The following is a 24,302-nucleotide window of genomic DNA, read 5'->3' as shown; positions in this document are numbered from 1 at the left end:
CTTTCTGATAATGCTAGGTTTTAGAACATCTTTGGATAAGTAAAGTGGTTCTTTATGTTTTTGTTAAAGTCAAAAAGCAGCAGCACATATTTTATATTTGGGCACAAATCTGACCCCCATCAATGTACCAAGCTACGGGACTATTAGGGTTAGTGTATGAGTTTCCCAGAGTCCCTGGGTGGTGCATATGGTTAACAGACTTGGCTGCTAACTGAAAGGTTGGAGGTTTGAGTCCACCCAGAGGCACCTCAGAAGAAAGGCCTGGTTATCTATTTCAGAAAAATCAGCCATTGAAAACGCTATGGATAAAGGATAAGGGCTGCACAACCTATTGATGTAACAGATATCAATAAGTTGTACACCTGTAAAAAGTTGAATTGGCAAGTGTTGTGTGATAGATATATTTATTTAAAAAAAAGAGAGCAGCTGCTGAGGCTGCTTATGTACAAGCAAACACCTTATGGGATTTGGTTTCTTGGTTTGGAGGTTTAGGGTCATGGTTTCATGGGACATCCCAGTTAATTGGCCTAATATCATGTTTAGTCCCTCTGTTCTACTTCCTAGTTCGTTACATAGTGCCAGGAGTCTTAAAAACTTGCAAGTGGCCATCCAAAGTACAATAATTGGTCTCTGGTCACTTTGAACAACACAGGAAGAAGGAGAGTCAGGAATAGGAGGAGGAAATGGAATGTGTGGCTAATTGCCTTCATGAACAACTGCCCCCTTTGCTATGAGACCAGAAGAACTGGATGGTGCCTGGCTATCATTGCTGAACATTTTAATCAAAATTCTATAGAAGAATCCTGATCAAAGGGGGGGAAATGTAGAACAGAATTTTACATTCCCATGGAATCTAGACTTTCCAGAGCCATGGAGGCTTCATGAAACCCTGACACTATTGCTCTGAGATCACCTTTAAACCTTAAACTAAAAATATCCCCTAAAGTCTTCTTAAAATCAAACAATAGTTCAGCTTAACTACTAAAGAATGTCTGCCTTGAGCATTGTGCTCTTTTAAGATCTATCAGTATGGGATCAAAGTGACAACAGCAACTTGAAAGATTAGATAGGAACCTCACGGTGGGGTGTGGGGCAGTGAGTTTGTTAACGAGGGAGGAACAACTCAGAAAAGGAGGGTGAGAATGGTTCTACAACTCGAAGAATATAATCAGTGTCAATGAATTGTACCCGTAGAAACTCTTGGTGTATGTCTGCTGTGTATATTCTCAACAACAACCACAAAATAAATAAATAAAAAAGAAAACCCTGTGGAACACAGCTCTACTTTGATACACATGGGGTTGCGAAGAGTCAGAATCAATTCAAAGGCAACTGAAAATAGTGTCCTAGGGCTGCGGTAACAAAGTACCACAAAGGGAGTGGCTTACATCAACAGAAATTTATTGTCTCACAGTGCTGGAGGCTAGAAGTGTGAATTCAGGTTGTCAACAGGGCCATGCTCTCTCTGAAGGCTTTAGGGGAAGACCGTTTCTTGTGTCTTCTAACTTCTGGTAGCCCAGGAGTTCTGGCCTGTAGCTGCAGCATAACTCCATCTCTGCTCTGTCTTCACGTTGGTTGTCTTCCCTCTGTGTGTGTCTGTGTCTTTTTCCCCCTTTTATAAGGAGGAAAGACCCACCCTACTCAGGTATGACCTCATGTTAATTGATAATATCTTTAAAGACCCTAGTTCCCATCAAGGTCACATTTATAGATATCAGGAGTTAGGCCTTCTGGGGAACACAATTCAATCCATAATAGTTATTAGTATTTATAATTAAAAATGGAGCAGTCTATATATTTTCTAATCCAGCATTCAAAAATATGCTCGCTGAACTTTAGAACTTTCAGTTTTATAAATCTTGCTGCAAAACAGCAAGAGCTGTAATAGGGTTTGGCTACAATATGTGAGCTTAGTGTTTTAATACCAGTTACTTGGGACTAGTAAGGGAATGACTACTCTTGGTAGCCAGAAAGCTTAAGAGTCATCAAGGCACCATGCCTGCCGATTGCTGACTTTCCCTGGCTACATGCCGCTGAAGTAGTGCTGCCCAAGTCGGGCAGAGTGTGAGTTGCTGCTGCAAGGGCCAAAGAGGTGGCCTTTCCACTTCTCATCCTGGGATGGCTGGCCTGCCTACCTATCCATGAGAACATATGGAGTACAGTCGGCCCTCCATATTCACGGGTTCTGCACCTGTGGATTTGACCAAGTGGGAATTGAAAATGTTCAAGGGGAAAAAAGTTCCAAAAAGCAAAACTTGAATTTGCCGCGTGCCCAAGCAGAGCACTCTGCTGAATCCACGTGAATGGAGTGATGTGTAGGCATCCCCTGCTGTAGCCTCCCACCACTTCACAGATTCTCAGTCTCTCTCCAGCACTCATTGTTTGAGCATTGTTTGCCTCGCATCTTGTCATTATTCCCTAAACGATACAGTACTGTTTAACAGGTATTTACTTAGCATTTACGTTATATTAGGAATTATAAGTAATCTAGAGGTAATTTAAAGTATACGGGAGGATGTGCATAGGTTACATGCAGATACTGTGCCATTTTATATAAGGGACTCGAGCATCCTCAGATTTTAGGATCTGCAGGGGTCTTGGACCAATCCCTGACAGATACCAGAGGGATGACTGCATTTCAGTAGGCCCTGGCCCTGGAGAAGCTTGTCATTGCTAATTTCCTGTTGCTTTCCATTTGTCCAGCTGGAGCTCCATTCCCAGGCTCTCTGTAGCTAGATACCTTCATCAGTGACCCCGGAAGCCAACTTTGGCTGTGGTTGACTGCAGCTGTAGTACACTGAGAACAGCTGGGCTCTTCGTTGCTGCTGCCAACTGGTCATTGTTCCCCACCCCTCCAAGCAGCGTGAAAGAATTCATTACATTTTTAATCTCCCTGTCTATTTCTCCCCAAAAGTGTGCTTTGATACTTAAAGAGAAGACACAGAAGTGTACTGTTGGGGCTCCTGGAGATGGAATCACACTATGCCCAGCTGCTTGAGTGAGTGTAAGGATGCTGATGCCATTTGTTCACATTTCACACAGCACACGCTTACTGAGGGCCTTCTCTGTGCCCCACGGCATTAGGCACATCGATGTAGGGGGCAGGTGGAGCCACATGGAGAACTGACTGAGGCCCTCTCAGAGCAGCGCTCAGGAAGGAGCCTGCAGTGGAGGATGTTGGGCAGGAGCCCAGGAGGCTTTAGGGACATCTGACCAAAAGAGGCAGGAGGAGTTCTAGCAGGAGTTGATTCCTGAGAGAGAGAAAGGTAGAGGGAGAAGATGAGACTGAAGTTCGAATCTTGGGGACATTAATCAAAGTGATTTTTTTTTTAATTCTTGTAGTTTAGATGAAGTTTACATTTCAAGTTAGTCTCCCATACAAAAATTTATACATACATTGTTATGTGACCCTAATTGCTCTCCCCACACTGTGACAGCACACTCCTCCTTTCCACCCCTGATTCCCCATGTCCATTCAACCAGCTCCTAACCCTCTCTGCCTTCCCATCTCACCTCTGGGGAGAAGCTGCCCGCCTAGTCTCTTGTATCTACTTGAGCTAAGAGAATCACCCCTCACAAGTATCACTTCATGTCCCACAGTCCAGTCTAATCCCTGTCTGAAGAGTTGGTCTTGGAAATTGTTTTATTTCTGGGCTGATAGAGAATCCAGGGGCCATGATTTCCGAGGTTCGTCCAGTCAAGGTCACACCATCAAGTCCAGTCTTCTTATTAGAATAATCAAAGTGATTTTTAAAGCTTCGCTGTTGATGATTTTAAATGGAGAATTTGAGTAAATAAAATGTTTTTTGCCAGTTCAGTATACTGGTTGCCTGCAAGAATATTTTCTTGCTGGGAATGGCTGTGTACACTTGTTTTAGAATACTGGGGGCACCGCCAATGACGACCCTGACAGGGAACACAACAGAGAATCTCTGATGGAGCAAGAGAAGAGTGGGGTGCAGAACTCAAATTCATGAAAAAGACCAGATTTAATGGTCTGACTGAGACTAGAGGAACCCTAGAAGACATGGCCCCCAGACTAAAACCATTCTGAAGCCAACTCTTCAGACAAAGATTAGACTGGACTATGAAATAATACTCGTGAAGAGTGTACATCTTAGTTCAAGTAGATACACGAGGTGGGATGAGAAGGCAGAAAGGGACAAGAGCTGGCTGAATGGACACAGGAAACTCGGGGTGGAAAGGGGGAGTGTGCTATCCCATTATAGGGATTACAGCTAGGGTCACATAACAATATGTGTATAAATTTCTGAAATGAGAAATTAACTTGAGCTGTAAACTTGCACCTAAAGCACAATTAAAAAAAAAAAAAAGAATACTGGGGGCAGCGGGGGTGGGAGCAGTGGTTACCTCATTTTCTTATGCCCCAAGAACTTAGGTTTCCAGGAAATTGACCAATTTAGCCACTAAACATTTAATACAGTCCAGGGCTACACAGATCCCTGTCTTGATTTGCCTTGACAGTTGAAGTGGTTAGGAGAAGGAGGAGAATATATTAATCCTGAGAGTTGAACAGAGCAAAAATCTCTATTGCTGTTGTATTTCAAACATTTCTACCACACAGCCTCATCCCTTACACTCTAGTTCCTGTGTGCACATTCCATGCCCCCAATTAGCCAGCACAGGGATGTGTTACCTCTTCTGCTCCTATTTCTTTCATTCCTTCCCCAAACTCACCAAAATCTTTCCAAGTCCTTCAAGGCCTGTTCCCAGTGCTGAGCCCTGGATGTACTTTCTCTTAGAACACCAGAGAACTTTGCATATCCCTCTTATATGACACTTATCTTGTTATGGCACATTATTAAGGGCCTTTGTATACCAGATGGCCGTTTCTTAAGGCAGGGAGGAGCTTTGGCCTGTCTTGGTTGGCCCCAGCTTTAACCTGGAGCTTCACAGTTGCTGGCTGCTCATAACCCTTTTGCTCGGCTGAGGCACTCAGTCTCCTGGGAAGAGAGGATCTGTGGACGAGAGCCTTGGGGAGCATCCTTCACCCAGGGGCCTGCAGGCTAGTCACAGCTACTGGAATGCCCCAAGAGTGACCTCATAAAGTGAGGATTCCCTTCGTGGACCCTTCTCGGCTGCATCTTAGAATCCAGTTGCCAAGGAAATCCCTAAGCAGAGATTTTCTGTTGGATGATAAAAGCGAGGAATAAAAATTGAGAATTTGGAAAATGTCTCTATTCTCTCATCACTCGAGCCACGGGAGACGCATTGCGGCTACTCTCTTTGATAGTACATCGAAAATGTTTGTACGACTCAGGAGTTTTAGGTAAATATACTCCATCTTCACTGCTTGCTACAGAAATGGGCAAATGGCTATGTGGAGGCAGGATGTCATTGCTCTCTTAGCCTCTTCCCACAGACACTCTTCTGCTTCCCAAATTGAGATGCACATCCTTGAAAATCTAGTTCCTCTGATTGGTGAGGGTGGTGAGGGTTGAGCCAAACATTTTGTTTCTTAGGCTTGGTATCACAACTGGCTGGATAAGTCAAACATTCAGTCACTCTGTTATTTGACTTGTAGACTGAACTGGTTTGATTCAATTTTGAACTTTTCTGCTAATGGCTGTTAGATAAGTTGAAGACTTTTTGTTGTTAGTAGGCCCAAATCTTGACTTGGATAACAATGAAAACTACATATCTTCTTCTTATATTTTATAAAAGTATATCTGTATCTGTATTTTTTACTGTTATGAGTATGTGTAACACATAACACTCTGAGAAAATCAGAAGGTAAGTATAATAAACAGGAGAAAGAATCACCTATAACCAACCTCACCACCCAGATGCAGACACCAGTTGACGTTTTGGCATACTTCCTGCTGAGTTTTTATTTCTATCCATTTTTGCACAGCTGAGAACAGTTTGAGTAGAAAATTTTTTTATCTTGTTTTACAGTTTTGCTTACCAATAAATTAAGCATTTTTCTAAATCATGAAAAATGCATAGACATATTTTCGTATCTGTATAATATTCCATGCTATGGATATGCCATAATTTACTTAACCAGTCCTTTTCATTAGACATTTAAATTGTTTGCACATTTTCTCCACTATGAATAATGCTGGGATAAACATCTTGGGCTAAAGCCACTGTCTGCATTTCAGATTGTATTCTTTTGAGATAGATTCCTAGAAAGGAAATTGCTGGTCAGAGGCTCGGAACACTTTTGGGGCTTTTCAGAAAGGTTGGATCTTTTACATTCGCCTACAGTTTATGAGACTGCCCCATAACACTACACTCTTGAGGCAGCATTAACTATGATCTTGTGTAAGTCTTTGCTAAATTTTTAAGCAAAAATAATGGTTTTATTTAATTTGCAGCTCCTTGATTTGAAGTGCTATCGAATGTTTTTTGTTCGATTTATTGGCTATTTGTATTTCTTTTGTGAATGAGCTGTTTGTGTGTTTATCCATTTTCTCTTAGAGTATTCAGTTTTTCATCACTAATTTGTAAGAGCTTGTGTGGGTGATTATTTGATTATTATCAGCATTTCCCACTAGAATGACAATATTTAGTTTTTCTCACATTGTATCCCCAGTGCCTACTTCATTGCCTGGCACATAGTGGTCACTCAAGAAAAATTTGTTGAGTGAGTAAATGAAGATGATGGTTTTTTTCCCTTGGGAAGGAGTGGTAATCGTTCTTTCTGAGAGTTCAGGGAAAGGGAACTGAGTAACTGAGTGGCGACAGACCATCAATGTTCATCATATTTCAGTGGTCATTTAGTCAGCATCTCCTTGCTATTTTAAAGTACATGTAAATTTGTATTAACAGAAGGGGGAAAGCAAACCTCATTCCCTACAAAAAGGTGTTTATTGTGTGTATATCTAGCTCTGTTGTAAGGTAACCATACCTCTTATCCAACTTTTTAAAAATTTTTTTATTCAACTTTTTGACAGGAGGAAAGATACTGAGCTTCGGGCTTTTGTGCAGAGAGTCATAGCGAGTCCTGTCTTTAAGATAATTATGATCAGCACCATCTCAATGAATGCCTTTTCTGTAGTCTTGTGGACCAATTATAAAATACGATTCCGCTTGTTCAGACTTTTTGAGGTAAGCAGACAAAATGGGTCCATTTTCTTCTGTTTCACCTGTTTTATTTTTGAAAGTGTTGTAAAATGTTTAAGGCATCTTGTTCCAAGAAAATTTCCTGTAGAAAAATTCTAAGGACCTTAAAAATATACTCTCAAAAGTGGGAATATGGCAGCAGCAGCAGCAGTGACATGGTTTTTTAACCTTTTCGAATCCACTTTTAAAAACAGAGCAACTAGATAGCAAAACCAAAACCTCTATGTGGCATTTACAACAAAACTAGCTAACAAGGTATCCTCACTAAAAGCCGGAAGAACTGCGTGATGTCAGCTTCTGTGCAGGAGGAAACGGGAGCCAATAAGTATTCACTGAAAGTAAGGTGCTGACTTTCAGGAGGGGTGCTCCCTAACCCAATGCCAGAGGAGTGCCTTCCGGGTAATTTGTGAAGGGGCTACAGGAGTCTAGATCATATGAACTTTCAAAAATGGTCAGCCAGCGTTCCCTTCAAGGACAGGGCCCCATATTTAGGAAAAATACTGGACGCGAAGTAAAAATTGAGCAGGTTAGAGACATAGGAGGAAGGAAGAGGAGATCCAGATAAAACTGGAAGAGGGGAACAGAGCCAGGAAATCTCTAAAAGTATGCTCCTTCATTTTTAGGCACTCAACAGAAGCGAGAGCTCTGAGCACATCTTCTTAGAACCACATCTTCTTCTAAAAGCTCAGAATAATTAATTTCACACAAAAAGAACAACAGAAAAGGATTGAGGTAAAATCCCATACAAAATTATTACAAGAAAAAAGAGAATAAGGTGGAGGATAATGTCTCTATAGATAATAAAAGCCCACCAAAAGACATGTTCACAAAAAGATCAAACCTATAGTGTACTATCAAAACAAGGTATACGTTTAAAAAAATAATACAAAATAGCTCAGAAAAGGAGGGTGAGAATGGTTGCACAACTCGAAGCATGTAATCAATGTCACTGAATTGTACATGTAGAAATTATTGTATGGGTGTATGTTCTGCTGTGTATATTCTCAACAGCAATAAAAACAAAATAAATTATAAAAAAGAAATGAAAGATATGGAAGAACATAAATGAGGTGACAAAACTCAGGAAAGAATTAGAAATAAAAATCATTTAAAAATGAAGACTAAACTGGACAAAGAGCAAATAAACACAACAGATAATAACTTAAGATTAATAACAGGTGAAATGGAAGAAATTTAAAAAGTCAATAAGAAATGAACAGATGAAAAGAATTCAAGAGACAATGATGAACACTGAAGATGGGAAATAAAGATCCAACATAAGGATACCAAGAGTGTCTCATTTTGGAACAAACAAAACAACAAAAAATAAGAACAAACACTAAAAGCTATAACCCAAGGGAAGTTACCTGAAATAAAATATTTGAAATCATGTTGAAAGAACACATATTGCGTACCTGAGAATATGGACTCACATATTCTAGCAAAATTACTATATTTTAAAGAAAAGTGGTAGAGGAAACTGTATGTAGGCTAACTGTAAGTATCTAAAGAAAAGGAAATTGGATTATCATCTGACCTTGCTACGGTAATGCTTTATGCTAGAAGAAAATGAAGTATAACATACTTAAGATACTTTAGAAAAGAAAATGTGAACCAAGGATGTTACTAACTTTTAAGTGTAAAGGGCCCAAACTGTTATTAACATTCAGACACTTGGGGAATATTGCTCCCATGAGCCCTTCCTGAGGAATCTACTAAAGAATATATTTCAGTCAACCAGAATGAGTAGAGAAACATCAACATTAGGACTGGTGATGAGCATTAAAAATATAGTTATTTGTAGAGCTAAGACTAATTGTAGGTTAACAGGGAAAGAATATAGTATATAAAAGACAATGAAGATATGACTATTTAAACAGTAGAGGAGAATGGAGAAAGCCAATGCAAAAACATTTTTAAAACCATTTTCAGCAATCAAATTAGGGTGATACTATTAATAGTGTTATTCTGAGATTTTTGACATGTGCAATGCAAGATAAAACAACTGAGTAATTATGGAATAGTTTAATTGTGTCATCCTCTGTGTCTTGAGAACTAGGATACTCATGGAAGAAAAGACATACAGATGGAATATAGAAGAGTAAATATTTAAGTAAAAACTGTGTAGTTCTGCATTGAATTAGAAGTATGAGTATGAACTCTTGAGGTATTTTATCTTTATCCATTGAAAGACCTAGAACATTGATCAACTCAGTAGCAATTATGCGGTTTTAGTGCCCAGAATGTGGTGTTGAAATACTATTTCCCACTAAAAGAAACCAGGGCTTCTTAGAGAAATGGCTGATTCCAGGTCTAGAGCAGGAAATATCCAAGATGAACCAGTAATATCTTGTCAAACACACAGCAAGGAAGCTATCAAAGACTACTGGGGTCATGTCAAAAGGACATAGGAGACGACTTGAAGAGGCTTCTGCTGGCCAAAGATGGGATAGTTATAGCGTCAATAAGGATAATAATGACAATGAATTGAAACTCATCGAATACCCATGAGTTTATAATGATACAAAACACACACACACACAGCCACCACCTAACTGGTCGCTTTTGAAGGGTGATAGGGAAGCTTTCTTATATGAACTTATATGGATTTTCTTATATGAACTGTATTACTGAGTAACCTCATAGTAGATGAGGGGAAACAGCTCTTTATAGAAGTATCCCAGTTAATAAATGAAAAATAAATGATAGATTATCACCATTTTTTCAACCCCCAATGAATTAATGGATCTAGGCATTGAGCATCATAGCTGTTAACTCACAAAAAGAGAAACAATGAGACATTATGTGCCTCCTATGAAAGAATAGCACCTATAATCTTGCCAAAGAGATCAAATATGAATCTGATCAAGTCTTTGGATCCAGCTGCCTATTTGCAGGAAATGCAGATGACAGAGGAACATGCTGAGCTGCACCATGGGTGTACAGTCAACAAAATCCAGACTTGGAAATTCTACAGGTCAAACCACTTGGGTTCTTCCACAGAAAAATTGTAAGGGAAAAAAAAAAGTAATGGGAGACTTAAAAGATATATCAAAAAAAAAAAAAAAATTTAACGGACGAAACTAACCTATTAGTTCTAAAGATGCATATGTGGGTTTATATCTATAAAGCGATGCAAGAATGAGCTCTAATACATGCCATAAATTCAATAAAACCATAACGAACAATTCACAAACACCAGAAGATAAACTAGATAACTGGGAGCTCCTAAAAATAAAACATTTATGCTTATCAAAAGACTTCACCAAAAGAGTAAAAAAGAGCACCTACAGACAGGGAAAAAAATTTTTGGCTATGACATATCTGACAAAGGTCTAATCTCTAAAATCTGTAGAATACTTCAACACCTCAATAACAAAAAGACAAATAATTCAATTAAAAAATGGGCAAAGGATGTGAACAGACACTTAACCAAAGAAGACATTCAGGCGACTAACAGACACTTAAGGAAATCCCCACGATCATTAACCATTAGAGAAATGCAAATCAAAACTACAATGAAATACCATCTCACCCTGACATTACTGGCATGAATCAAAAAAAAAGAAAATAACATGTTGGAGAGGTTGCCAGAAGATTGGAACTCTCATGTGCTGCTGGTGGGAATGTAAAGTGGTAGAACCAGTATGGTGCCTCCTTAAAAAACTGAAATAGAAATACCATATGTCTTAGGCTAGGTTCTCTAGAGAAGCAAAACCAGTAAAGCATATATATATAGGGAGAGAGAGACACAGAGATTGATTTATATCAAGGAAATGGCTCATGCGGTTGTAGAGGCTGGAACGTCCTGAGTCCGTGGATCAGGATAGAGGCTTCTACTGATTCACGTACCTACAGGGGCTGGCAAACCCAAGATCGGTGGGTCGGAGAGCAGGGCTCTTGCTCCTAGGTTGTGAAGATTGACGAATTACAAGATTGGCAGGCAAGACCACAGGTAAGCTGCTAGTTCAAGTCCTGAGAACTGGAGGTCAGATGAACAAGAGCCAGTTGCAGGATCCAGAACGAGCAAAAGCCCCACAAGCTTTGCCAGACTGTCTGCTTATATTTGGATACAGGCCACATGCCCGAGGAAAATCCCTTTCAACTGATTGGCTACTCACAGCAGATCCCATCATGGGGGTGATCACATATCAAATCTCAATAGGGAAGTGATCACGTTATACGACTGCCAAAGCACTGAGAATCATGGCCCAACCAAGTGGACACACAGTCTTAACCATCACACCATAGGATCCAGCAATCCCACTTCTAGGAATATATCCCACTCCTAAAGCTGTCACACAAGTAAATACATGCACACCCATGTTCTTTGGAACATTATTCACAATAGCAAAAAATGGAAACAACCTAAGTGCCCATCAACAGATGAATGGATAAACAAATTATGGTACATACACACAATGGAATTCTACGCAATGATAAAGAACAATGATGAATCTGCAAAACATCTCACAACATCGATGAATCTGGAGGGAATTATGCTGAGTGAAATAAGTCAATCACAAAGGGACAAATATTGTATGAGACCACTATTATAAAAACCCAAGAAAAGGCTTACAGGCAGAAAAGAAAATCTTTGATGGTTACGAGGGAGGGGAGGGGTGGGGAGGAGAAATCACTAGCTAGAAAAGTGTTAACTGGTGAAAGGAAAGACAACTCACAATATAGGGGAAGTCAGCACAGCTTGACCAAGGGAAAGCCATAAAAGCTTCCTAGACACATCCAAACACCTTGAGGTACCCAGGTACTAGGGCTGAGAGCCGGGGACCATAGTTTCGGGGGACATCTAGGTCAACTGGTATAACGTTGTTGTTGTTAGGTGCTGTCAAGTTGGTTCCAACTCATAGTGACCCTATGTATGACAGAACAAAACACTGCCCGGTCCTGTGCCATCATCACAATCCTGGTTATGCTTGAGCCCATTGTTGCAGCCACTGTGTCAGTCCATCTTGTTGAAGGTTTTCCTTTTTAGCTGACCCTCTACTTTACCAAGCAAGATGTCCTTCTTCAGGGGCTGGTTCCTCCTGATAACATGTCCAAAGTATGTGACACAAAGTTTCACCATCTTTGCTTCTAATGAGCATTTTGGCTGTACTTCTTCCAAGACAGATTTGTTCATTCTTCTGGCAGTCCATGGTATATTCAGTATTCTTCACCAACACCATAATTCAGAGGCATCTGTTATGGATTGAATTGTGTCTCCCCCAAAAATGTGTCAACTTGGCTAGTCCATGATTCCCAGTATTGTGTGATTGTCCACCAATTTGTCATCTGATGTGATTTTCCTGTGTGTTGTAAATCCTACCTCTATGATGTTAATGCCTCCACATGTTGTCAGTTAGTCTTACTGTGGGGGCTTGTGTGTTGCTGTGATGCTGGAGTGTTGCAGGAGTTAGAAAACCAAAAGGGAAGAACAAGCTCTGCATTTCTCAAACTGAAAGAACTGAAGGAAAAATTCAAGCCTCGAGTTGCAATACTGAAGGGTTCTGTGGGGAAAATACTGAATGACAAAGGAAGTATCAAAAGAAGATGGAAGGAGTACACAGAATGACTGTACCAAAAAGAATTGGTCAACATTCAATCATTTCAGGAGGTAGCATATGACCAAGAACCGATAGTACTGAAGGAAGAAGTCCAAGCTGCACTGAAGGCATTGGCGGAAAACAAAGCTTCAGGAACTGACGGAATACCAACTGAGATGTTTCAACAAACGGATGCAGTGCTGGAGGTGCTCATTCATCTATGCCAAGAAATTTGGAAGACAGCTACCTGGCAAACTGACTGGAAGAGATTCATATTTGTACCCATTCCAAAGAAAGGTGATCCAACAGAATGTGGAAATTATCAAACAATATCATTAATATCACACACAAGTAAAATTTTACCGAAGGTCTTTCAAAATCAGTTGCAGTAGTACACCAACAGGGAGCTACCAGAAATTCAAGCTGGATTCAGAAGAGGACGTGGAACAAGGGATATCATTACTGATGTCAGATGGATCCTAGCTGAAAGCAGAGAATACCAGAAAGATGTTTACCTGTGTTTCATTGACAATACAAAGGCATTTGACTGTGTGGATCATAAAAAATTATGGATAACGTTGTGAAGAATGGAAATTCCAGAATACTTAATTGCGCTCATGAGGAACCTGTACATAGATGAAGAGGCAGTCGTTCGGACAGAACAAAGGGATAGTGTGATTTAAAGTCAGGAAAGGTGTGTGTCCGGGTTGTATCCTTTCACCATACTTGTTCAATCTGTATGCTGAGCAAATAATCTGAGAAGCTGGACTATGTGAAGAAGAATGCGGCATCAGGATTGGAGGAAGACTCATTAATAACCTTCATTATGCAGATAACACAACCTTGCTTGCAAAAGTGAAAAAAACTTGAAGCGCTTACTGATGAAGATCAAGGATTACAGCCTTTGGTATGGATTACACATTAACATAAAGAAAAAAAACCTCACAACTGGACCAATAAGTGACACATGATAAATAGAGAAAAGATTGAAGTTGTCAAAGATTTCGTTTTACTTGGATCCGCAATCAATGCCCATGGAAGCAGTAGCTAAAAAATCAAACAACGTATTGCATTGGGAAAATCTGCTGCAAAAGACCTCTTTAAAGTGTTGAAAAGCAAAGATGTCACCTTGAAGACTAAGGTGTGCCTGACCCAAGCTATAGTGTTTTCAATCACCTCATATGCGTGGGAAGGCTGGACAAGGAATAAGGAAGACTGAAGAAAAATTGATGCCTTTGAATTATGGTGTTGCAAAGAATATTGAATATACTGTGGACTGTCAAAAGAACAAACAAATCTGTCTTGGAAGAAGTACAGCTAGAATGCCCCTTAGCAGCAAGGATGGCAAGACTTTGTCTTACATACTTTGGACATGTTATCAGGAGGGACCAGCCCCTGGAGAAGGACATCATGCTTGGTAAAGTAGAGGGTCAGCTGAATTGAGGAAGACCTTCAACAAGATGGATTGACACGGTGGCTACAACAATGGGCTCAAGCATAACAATTGTGAGGATGGCGAAGGACCTGGCAGTGTTTCATTCTGTTGTGCATAGGGTTGCAATGAGTTGGAACTGACTTGACGGCACCTAACAACATGATATTACTGAGGTGGGATTAGCAGCAGTTATATTAATGAGGCAGGATTCAATCTACAAGATTAGGTTGTGTCTTAAGTCAATCTCCTTTGAGATATAAGAGAGAAGTGAGCAGAGAGACATGGGGACCTCATTACTACCAATCAAGAAGAGCCAATAGCGTGCATCCTTTGGACCTGGGGTCCCTGCACTGAGAAGCTCCTAGACCAGGGGAAGACTGATGACAAGGACCTTCCTTTAGAGATGACAGAGAGAGAAAGCCTTCCCCTGGATCTGGGGCCCTGAATTCGGACTTCTAACCTACTAAAAAAACCCACTGCCATCGAGTTGATTCTGACTCATAGTGACCCTATAGGACAGAGTAGAACTGCCCCATAGGGTTTCCAAGGAGCACCTGGTGTATTTGAACTGCTGACCTTTTGGTTAGCAGCCAAACTCTTAACCACTACACCGTCAGGGTTTCGTCTAGCCTGCTGGACTGAGAGAATAAACATCTGTTTGTTAAAGCCATCCACTTGTGGTATTTCTGTTATAGCAACACTAGATGACTATGACAGCATCAATTCGTCCTTGGTCTTCCTTATTCATTGTCCAGCTTTCACATGCATATGAGGCGACTGAAAAGACCATGGCTTGGATCAGGCACACCCTAGTACTTAAAGTGACATCTTTGCTTTTTAACACTTTAAAGAAATCTTTTGCATCAGGTTTTCTGAATGCAATGTGTTGTTTGGTTTCTTGACTGCTGCTTGCATGGGTGTTGATTGTGGATCCAAGTAAATGAAACCCTTGACATCAGTCTTTCTCCATTTATCATGATGTTGCTTATTGGTCCAACTGTGAGGATTTTTTTTTCTTTATGTTGAGGTGTAATCCATAGTGAAGGCTGTGGTCTTTGATCTTCGTCAGTTAAGTGCTTGAAGTCCTTTTCACTTTCAGCAAGCAAGGTTGTGTCATTTGCATATTGCTGGTTGTTAATGAGTCTTCCTCCAATCCTGTTGCCCCGTTCTTCTTCATATAGTCCAGTTTCTCAGATTATTTGCTCAGCATACAGATTGAATAAATATGGTGAAAGGATACAATCCTGACACACACCTTTCCTGATTTTAAACCACAAAGTATCCCCTTCTGCTGTCCGAATGACTGCTTCTTCATCTAAGTACAGGTTCCTCATGAGCACAATTAAGTGTTCTGGAATTTCCATTCTTCACAATGTTATCCATAATTTTTTATGATCCACACAATTTAATACATTTGCATTGTCAATAAAACACAGATAAACGTCTTTCTGGTATTCTCTGCTTTCAGCTAGGACCCATCTGACATCAGTAATGATATCCCTTGTTCCACGTCCTCTTCTGAATCCAGCTTGAATTTCTGGCAGTTCCCTGTTGGTGTACTACTGCAACCGATTTTGAAAGATCTTCAGCAAATTTTTACTTGTGTATGATATTAATATTATTTGATAATTTCCGCATTCTGTTGTATCACCTTTCTTTGGAATGGGTACAGATATGAATCTCTTCCAGTCGGTTTGCAAGGTAGCTGTCTTCCAATTTGGCATAGATGAGTGAGCACCTCCAGCACCGCATCCATTTGTTGAAACATCTCGGTATTCCGTCAGTTCCTGGAGCTTTGTTTTTCGCCAATGCTTTCAGTGCAGCTTGGACCTCTTCCTTCAGTACCATTGGTTCTTGATCATATGCTGCCTCCTGAAATGGTTGAACATCGACCAATTTTTTTGTTACTGTGACTCTGTGTATTTCTTCTATCTTCTTTTGATGCTTCCTGCATTGTTTAATATTTTCCCCGTAGAATCATTCAATATTGCAACTCGAGGCTTGAATTTTTCCTTCAGTTCTTTCAGTTTGAGAAATGCAGAGCATGTTCTTCCCTTTTGATTTTCTATCTCCAGGTCTTTGCACATTTTATTATAATACTTTAGTTTTTCTTCTGGAGCCCCCCTTTGAAATTTTCTGTTCAGCTCTTTTACTTCGTGTTGTTCAGTCATTAGTGTTCCATGCGTCAAATCTATTCTTGAGACGGTCTCTAAATTAAGGTGGGATATTCTCAAGGTCATACTTTTGCTTTTGTAGACTTGTTCTAATTTTTTTCAACTTCAGCTTGAACTTGCATACTAGCAATTGATGGTCTGTTCAACAGTCAGCCCCTGGCCTTGTTCTGAATGATGATATTGAGGTTTTCCATTGTCTCTTTCCACAGATGTAGTCAATTTGATTCTTGTGTGATCCATCCAGTGAAGTCCCTGTGTATAGTCCCCGTTTATGTTGTTTAAAAAGGTATTTGCAGTGAAGAAATGGTTGGTCTTGCAAAATTCTATCATGTGATCTCTGGCGTCATTTCTATCACCAAGGTCATATTTTCCAACTACCAATCCTTCTTTGTTTTCAACTTTTGTACTCAATCACCAGTAATTATCAATGCATCTTTGACCTTAGTGGTTGGTGTGTAAATTTCAATTATAGTTGGTTTAACTGGTCTTCCTTGTATGTGTATGGATATTATCCTATCACTTACAGCGTTGAATAATACTCATATTAACTGGTCTTCCTGGTAGGTGTATAGATATTATCCTATTAGTGACAGCATTGCATTTCAGGATAGATCTTGAAATGTTCTTTTTGACGGTGAATACAATGCCATTCTTCTTCAAGTTGTCATTCCCAGCATAGTAGACCATATGATTGTCCAATTCAGAATGGCCAATACTAGTCCATTTCAGCTCACTAATGCCTAGAATATTGATGTTTATGCATTCCGTTTCATTTTTGACGATTTCCAATTTTCCTAGATTCGTACTTCGTACGTTCCGTGTTCCAATTGTTAATGGATGTTTACAGCTGTTGCCTATTTCCAAGAAAGGTGATCCACCTGAGTGCAGAAATTGTCAAACAATATCATTAACATCACACGCAAGTAAAATTTTGCTGAAGATCATTAAAAAGTGGCTGCAGCAGTATATCAACAGGGAACTGCCAGAAATTCAGGCCAGATTCAGAAAGGACGTGAAACCAGGGATATCATTGCTGATGTTAGATGGATCCTGGCTGAAAGCTGAGAATACCAGAAAGATGTTTACCTATGTTTTATTGACTATGCAAAGGCATTCAGCCGTGTGGATCATAACAAATTATGGATAACATAACTTCCCGTGAAGAACGGGAATTCCAGAACACTTTAATTGTGCACTTGAGGAGCCTGTACATAGATCAACAGACAGTTGTTCGGACAGAACAAGGGGAGACTATGTAGTTTAAAGTCAAGAAAGGTGTGCGTCAGGGTTGTATCCTTTCACCATACCTATTCAGCCTGTATGCTGAGCAAATAATACGAGAAGCTGGACTATATGAAGAAGAATGGGGTGTCAGGATTGGAGGAAGACTCATTAACAACCTGCATTACTCAGATGACACAACCTTGCTTGCTGAAAGTAAAGAGGTCTTCAAGCACTTACTGATGAAGTTCAAAGACCACAGACTTCAGTATGAATTACACCTTAACCAACTGGACCAATAAGGAACATCATGATAAACGGAGAAAAGATTGAAGTTGTCAAGGATTTCATTTTACTTGGATCAGCAATTAACACCCATGGAGGCAGCAGTCAAGGAATCAAAAGACACATTGCATTGGGCAAATTTGCTGCAAAAGACCTCTTTAAAGTGTTGAAAAACAAAGATGTCACCTTGAAGACTAAGGTGCGCCTGACCTAAGCCGTGGTATTTTCAGTTGCCTCATATGCATGTGAAAGTTGGACAGTGAATAAGGAAGACCAAAGAAGAACTGACGCCTTTGAACTGTGGTGCTGGCGAAGAAAAATTGAATATACCATGGACTACCAAAAGAACGAACAAATCTGTCTGAAAGAAGTAAAACCAGAATGCTTCTAGAAGCAAGGATGGCAAGACTACGTCTTACATACTTTGAACATGTTGTCAGGAGGTATCAGTTCCTGGAGAAGGACATCATGCTTGGTAAAGTACAGGGTCAGCAAAATTGAGGAAGACGCTCAACAAGATGGATTGACACAGTGGCTACAACAGTGGACTCAAGCATAACGATTGTGAGGGTGGTGCAGGACTGGGCAGTGATTCGTTCTGTGGTACATAGGGTCGCTATGAGTTGGAACCAACTAGGCAGCACCTAACAACAACAACAACATAGTAAATAACAAATTTCCTTCTTGGTGGTGAAAAGGTTTAACATCAGCATAATGTGGCATCAGAGGCAGTGGAGGTGATGGAATACCCCAATAAATGCCTGGGTTGGGCAGGGAGGGAACTGCTCAATCCACTTGGCACCACTTCTATGAGCACGTTGGCATGGGGAATGTGTTTGTGGACTGTAGGACATCATATTAGTTTTAAGACTCAGGAGGGATCAGGGGAAGATAGGATTTGAGGAACCTGGATCTTCTCTGGACAGTCTTGTTGATTGTCCTCCAGAGGCCACTAAGCATGCCTACTGTGGGACCCTGGTTTGCAAGCCTGGGGGAAATTCTGTGTGTGGAAAGGTTGTAGACTTGGGGATCATACAGGTTTGTTCAAGCCTCAGCTCTCCTACCTTCTTACTGTTGTCGTTGTTGTGTGCCGTCGAGTTGATTCCAACTCATAGTGACCCTGTAGGACAGAGTAGAACTGCCTGCCACATAGGATTTCCAAGGAGCAGCTGGTGGATTTGAACTTGGGACCTTTCGGTTAGCAGCCTGAGCTGCTTCACCTTCTTACTAGCTATGATAATTTGAGCAAGTGACTCAACCTCTCTGTGGTTCATCTGTAACATTTGTAAAATGGTGTTATTAATACCTACCTTATAGAGTGGCTGTAAGGCCATTGAAAATAACACATATGAAAGGCCCTGGTTAACTATGAAACTCTATGAGAAATTATTAACACTCTTGGGGAGCCCAATGAAGGTACCAGGAAAACCTGAGAAGGCCCTAATCTCTCACCTCTGGCTAATCTTGAGGCTCTGTGCAAGCAGGAGATAAAGGCTAAGCAGAGTTGTGAACTGATGGAGGATTGAATACATACCTTCACACACAAACAGATCCCCTTGGCAAAGGCTGGGAGACTTACTGTTTTCAGGCATTGAAGAAACCTCTGTCCAACTGTTGTGGATTGAATTGTATCCCCTCAAAATGTGTGTCAACTTGCTAGGCCATGATTCCTAGTATTGTGTGATTGTCCACCATTTTGTGATCTGATGTGATTATCCTATGAGTTGTAAATCCTAACCTCTATGATGTTAATGAGGCAGGATTAGAAGCAGTTATGTTAATGAGACAGGATACAATCTACAGGATTAGATTGTATCTTTAGATAATCTCTTTTGAGATATAAAAGAGAGAAGTGAGCAGAGAGGGGAGGGACCTCATGCCACCAAGAACAACGAACCAGGAGAGGAGCACATATTTGTACCCAGGGTCCCTGTGCTGAGAGGCTCATAGACCAGGGGAAGATTGATGACAAGGACCATCTAGCCTCCTAGACTGTGAGAGAATAAATTTGTGTTTGTTAAAGCCATCTACTTGCGGTATTTCTGTTATAGCAGCATTAGATAACTAAGACACCAACCATTAAGTGAAAGGAGCACAGACTTCAGTGGCCACACATGACAAAGAATACAGGCTTTACAGAATTACTTCAGCAAAGTCACTAAACAAAAACAGCACAACAACAAACCCTAAGGGACAGTGGAGAGGGCCTGATTTTCAGAGTTGCTACATTATATTACTTTAAATATCCAGTTTTTAGCAAAAAACAAACAATGAGACGTTCAAAGAAACAGGAACATATAGATAAGAAAAGAAACAAACAAAAAAAACCCCAGACAATTGAAACTTTCCATGAGGAAGTCCATACATTGGACTTACTAGACAAAAATTTTAAAGCAGCTATTATAAATATGTTCAAAGAACTAAAGAAAGCCATATCTAAATGACTGAAGGAAAGTAGAACAACATCTCATCAAACAGCGAATATGAATAGAGAAATTACAAAAAGAGAACTAAATAGAATCGCAAGGGAAATTAGATTCTATTTTATTCATCTATGAGATGAACGAAAAAGAAAATACAATATATTAAACTTATTAGATGCAATTAAAGCAGTGTTTAGAGGGATATGTATAGCTTTATATGCTGATATTAAAATGGAGAAGACTCTCAAATCAATAACCTAACCTTCCACCTGTAGGAACTAGGAAAACAAGAACAAACTAAACCCAAAGCAAACAGAAGAAAAGAAATAATAAAGATTAGAGCTGCAATAGATTAAATAGAGAATAGAAAAACAATAGAGAAAATCAATGAAACCAAAAGTTGGTTCTTTGAAAAGACCAAAAAGCAATGCTGGAGGACAATGCTGGTGGAGTGAGGGGCTCAGCAAATCATCTTCCCCAAAATCAATGATAAAACTGTACAGAAATGGTCCAAAGCAACCATTTCAGTGCTCTGGAAATTGTCTAAAAGCATATAACAAATGGAGAAGCATTTACTCATGAAAACACTTGTGAACTTAAGAGCAGTGGGATTTTGTGGCATTCATGCCAGGGACTGGTCCCATTCCCCATCTCCAGCTCGGTTGGTGCAATTGTTCTATCAGGTAGGGGCAAGATGTGAACACCATCAGTGTTGCTGCTGGAAGGGGTTCAGCTGATTTGGAGCAGAGTGTGGAAAGTCCCATGCCCAATGGTGACAGTGACAGGAGCTTTCTTGATGGTATGAATGGGGAAGGCCAGCAGCTGAGTGAGCCTGAGGTTGCTATTCTGATTGGAGCAAGCAAATGACTGCAGACTAGTTAGAAATGTAAAAAGGAGATCTGGGACATGAGCTATAGAGGTCCTTGATATGCTCACCACATATGCCTAGCTGACTGTGAGATCTGCACATATGTGCAGAGGAGACACGAGAGGACTTGGAGGAAAGTAAAAGGGAAAATTTAAAAACTGCCTCAACCTTGAATGTGTTCTCCAACCTACACACCGATCCATTGGCAGAGGGTGGAAGTCATAACAGCTAAAACTGTTCCAGAAAAATCTTTGACCACTGAAAGATCATTAAGCTTTGTAGACAGAGGTGATGCCTAGGAATCCAGGCTTAAAAATAAACACAAGAATAAAAAAACTGAGCAGAGACATCACTGGGCGCACAGCATGCAGCAGACAGATTCTACAGAGTTAGTCCAGGCAAGTTACTAAATACAGAAACAAACAAAAAACAAAAACAAAACAGCAGGAACAACCCTCAAGGGGAAAATATTCAGAATTCTAATATTAAAATTCTAATATTAAAAATGTCCACTTTTCACAAAAAATTATGAGGTACACATGCTGATATCCCTCATAAATATAGATGCAAAAATTCTTAAAATATTAGCAAACTTAATTCAGCAACGTATCAAAGCGATTATGCGTCATGACCGCGTAAGATATATGCAAGGAATAAAAGGTTACTTTTCATTCCCAAATATTAACATAATAAGCCATAAAAGGCAAAAGTCACATGATCATCTCAAAAAATGCAAAAAAAGCATTTGACAAAATTCAACGCTCAATAAAAACTCTCAACAGAATAGGAATAGAAGCATACTTCCTCAACCTGATGAAGGACATCTATGAAAAACTTACAGTTAATGTCATACTTAATGGTATAGTCTGAATTCTTCTCCCCTAAGCTCAGGAACAAGATAAGGATGTCTGCTCTCACCACTCTTATTCAACACAGTACAACTAGAAGAAAATGGAAAATGTCCATATTAGATGGGAATAAGTAAAACTGCATTTGTACATGACAGTATTCCCATATCTAGAAAATTCCAAAGAATACACACAAACTACTTGAACTAATAAATGTGTTCAGCAAGGTAACAATAGCAATATACACAAATCAGTTATGTTTCTGTATACTAACAATGAATATCTAAAAATGTAATTAAGAAAACTATTTGACTCAAGCACCAAAAAGAATAAAATACTTAGGAATAAATTTAACAAAAAAAGTTTTAACTTGAATACTGAAAACTACAAAACATCATTCAAAGACATTAAAGATGATCTAAACAAATGGAAAGGCATTTCATATTTATAGACCAGAAGACTCAATATAGTTAAAATGACAAATTGAGCCATAGGTTAAACTCAATCCCCTGTCAAAATCCTAGTAGAGTTTTTTTTTTTTTTTAGAAATTAATAAGCGGATTCTAAAATGTATATGGAAATGCAAAGCACCCAGAATCGCCAAAACAACTTTTAAAAAGAACAAAATTTGAGGACATATACGACCCAATTTTACAACCTTCTATAAAGCTATAGTAATAAGGACAGTGTGATTCTGGCATGAAGACAGGTGTATAGATCAATGGAACAAAACTGAGAATCCAGAAATAAACCCTATGTTCTCCGTCTACTATGTAATTAAGTTATAAGTCAATAATAAAAATATAAGTAAAAAGTCTCCGTGCATTAAAAACAAACAAAAAAACCAAAACACTCCCAAATAACTCATAGATTAAAGAAGAGCTCATAATGAAAATTAGAAAATACATCTGTGTGGTAACAAAAATACTGCAATTATAACTTGTGAAATGTAGTTAAAATAGTAGTTAGAGGAAAATTGCTACCCTTAAATCTTTATATTAGAAAAGAAGAAAACCTAAACATTAGAAATTAATAAGCTAAATAGTTTGTAGTTCTTCAAAAAGTTACACATAGATTTATCATATGATCCAGCAAACCCACTCCTAGGTATATACCCAAGAGAACTGAAAACATATGTTTACATAAAGGCTTGTACATTAATGTTTATAGCAGCATTATTCACAATAGTAGAAAAACAGAAACGTCACAGATGTCTATGAACAGATGAATGAATAAACAAAATGTGGTATAGCCACACAATGGAATATTAGTTAGCCATAAAAATGAAGTATTGATACATGCTGGAACATGAATGAACTCTGAAACATACTAAGTGAAAGAAGCCAGATACAAAAGGCCACATATTCTGTGATTCCATTTATGTGAAATGCCCAGAATAGGAAAATTCATAGAGACAGAAAGTAGATTAGTGGTTTCCAGGGACTTGGAAGAGGGGAGAATAAGAAGTGACTGCTAATGGTTATGTAGTTTCTTTTTGGGATGACGAAAATTTTCTGGAATTAGTGGTGATGGTTGCACAACATGTGAGTATACTAAAAGTTGCTGAATTCTACACTTTCAAATGGTGAATGTTATGATATATGAATTATATCTTAATTAGAAAACTAATAAACTGAACTATTGGGAAAGATCAACAAGATAAAACCAAAAACAGTAGAGAGAAAGAACCAGTAAAGATAACGGCAGAAATTAATGATACAGAAAATGAAGATTCAGTAGAAAGTATCAGCAAAGCCAAAAGTTAGATCTTAGAAAATAATTATAAAATTTATGAAGAGCTCTCTTCATGAAACAATCAAGATAAAAAGATAGAAGACCTGAATCATGTTAGGAATTAAAAAGGAAAATTACAGAGCCAGTACATATTAGCAATCTAATAATTTTATGCCATAAATTGGAAAATCTAGATGACATAGACAATCTCCTTAAAAAAAAAACATAAAACTAGCTTTCAATAAGAAAGAGAAAGCCTGAAATAATCCTTTTATGTTTATATATGTTCTTTAAATGCTATATCACTAAAGCATTGAAGTAGTAGTTAAAACGTTCCATCCCCTAAAACAAACCTAGACTGGATGGTTTTACATTGATGGAAGATATAATTCCAACACAGCAAACTCTTCTAGTGATTAGATAAATGAGTATACCTGTCCCGCCCTCCAACACAATTCATTTTGTGAAGCTAGTATAATCTTCATGCAAAAACTAGACAGGCTAGGAGTTCCAGCAAAATGGCGCTCTAGGCAGAAGCACCACGCTGTCCCTCCACAGCAAAGATCCGAAAAACTAAGCCGAACAGAGAATACAACAATCCTGAAACCCTAAAGCATCAAATGAAGACATAAAGAATTCAGCCAAGCACCAAATGGAGTGAGAAAACTGACAGAGAACA

The 24,302-nt window shown here is 39.2% G+C and overlaps 1 protein-coding gene across 1 annotated transcript in view; it reads left to right on the top strand.

Annotated features, from left to right (window-relative positions):
• The window catches only part of CATSPER3 (cation channel sperm associated 3), a 57,612-nt gene that overhangs the window by 2,982 nt on the left and 30,328 nt on the right, over nt 1-24,302 (top strand). The window contains exon 2 of the mRNA XM_023739028.1: nt 6,924-7,077. Coding sequence (XP_023594796.1) covers nt 6,924-7,077 — 154 coding nt within the window. The remainder of the gene's footprint in view (nt 1-6,923; nt 7,078-24,302) is intronic.

The sequence above is a fragment of the Trichechus manatus genome, unplaced genomic scaffold (assembly GCF_000243295.1).
Source record: "Trichechus manatus latirostris isolate Lorelei unplaced genomic scaffold, TriManLat1.0 scaffold00127, whole genome shotgun sequence".
Taxonomy (NCBI): domain Eukaryota; kingdom Metazoa; phylum Chordata; class Mammalia; order Sirenia; family Trichechidae; genus Trichechus; species Trichechus manatus.
Note: the sequence above shows the minus strand (reverse complement) of the source record. Positions and strands in the feature narration are given on the sequence as shown.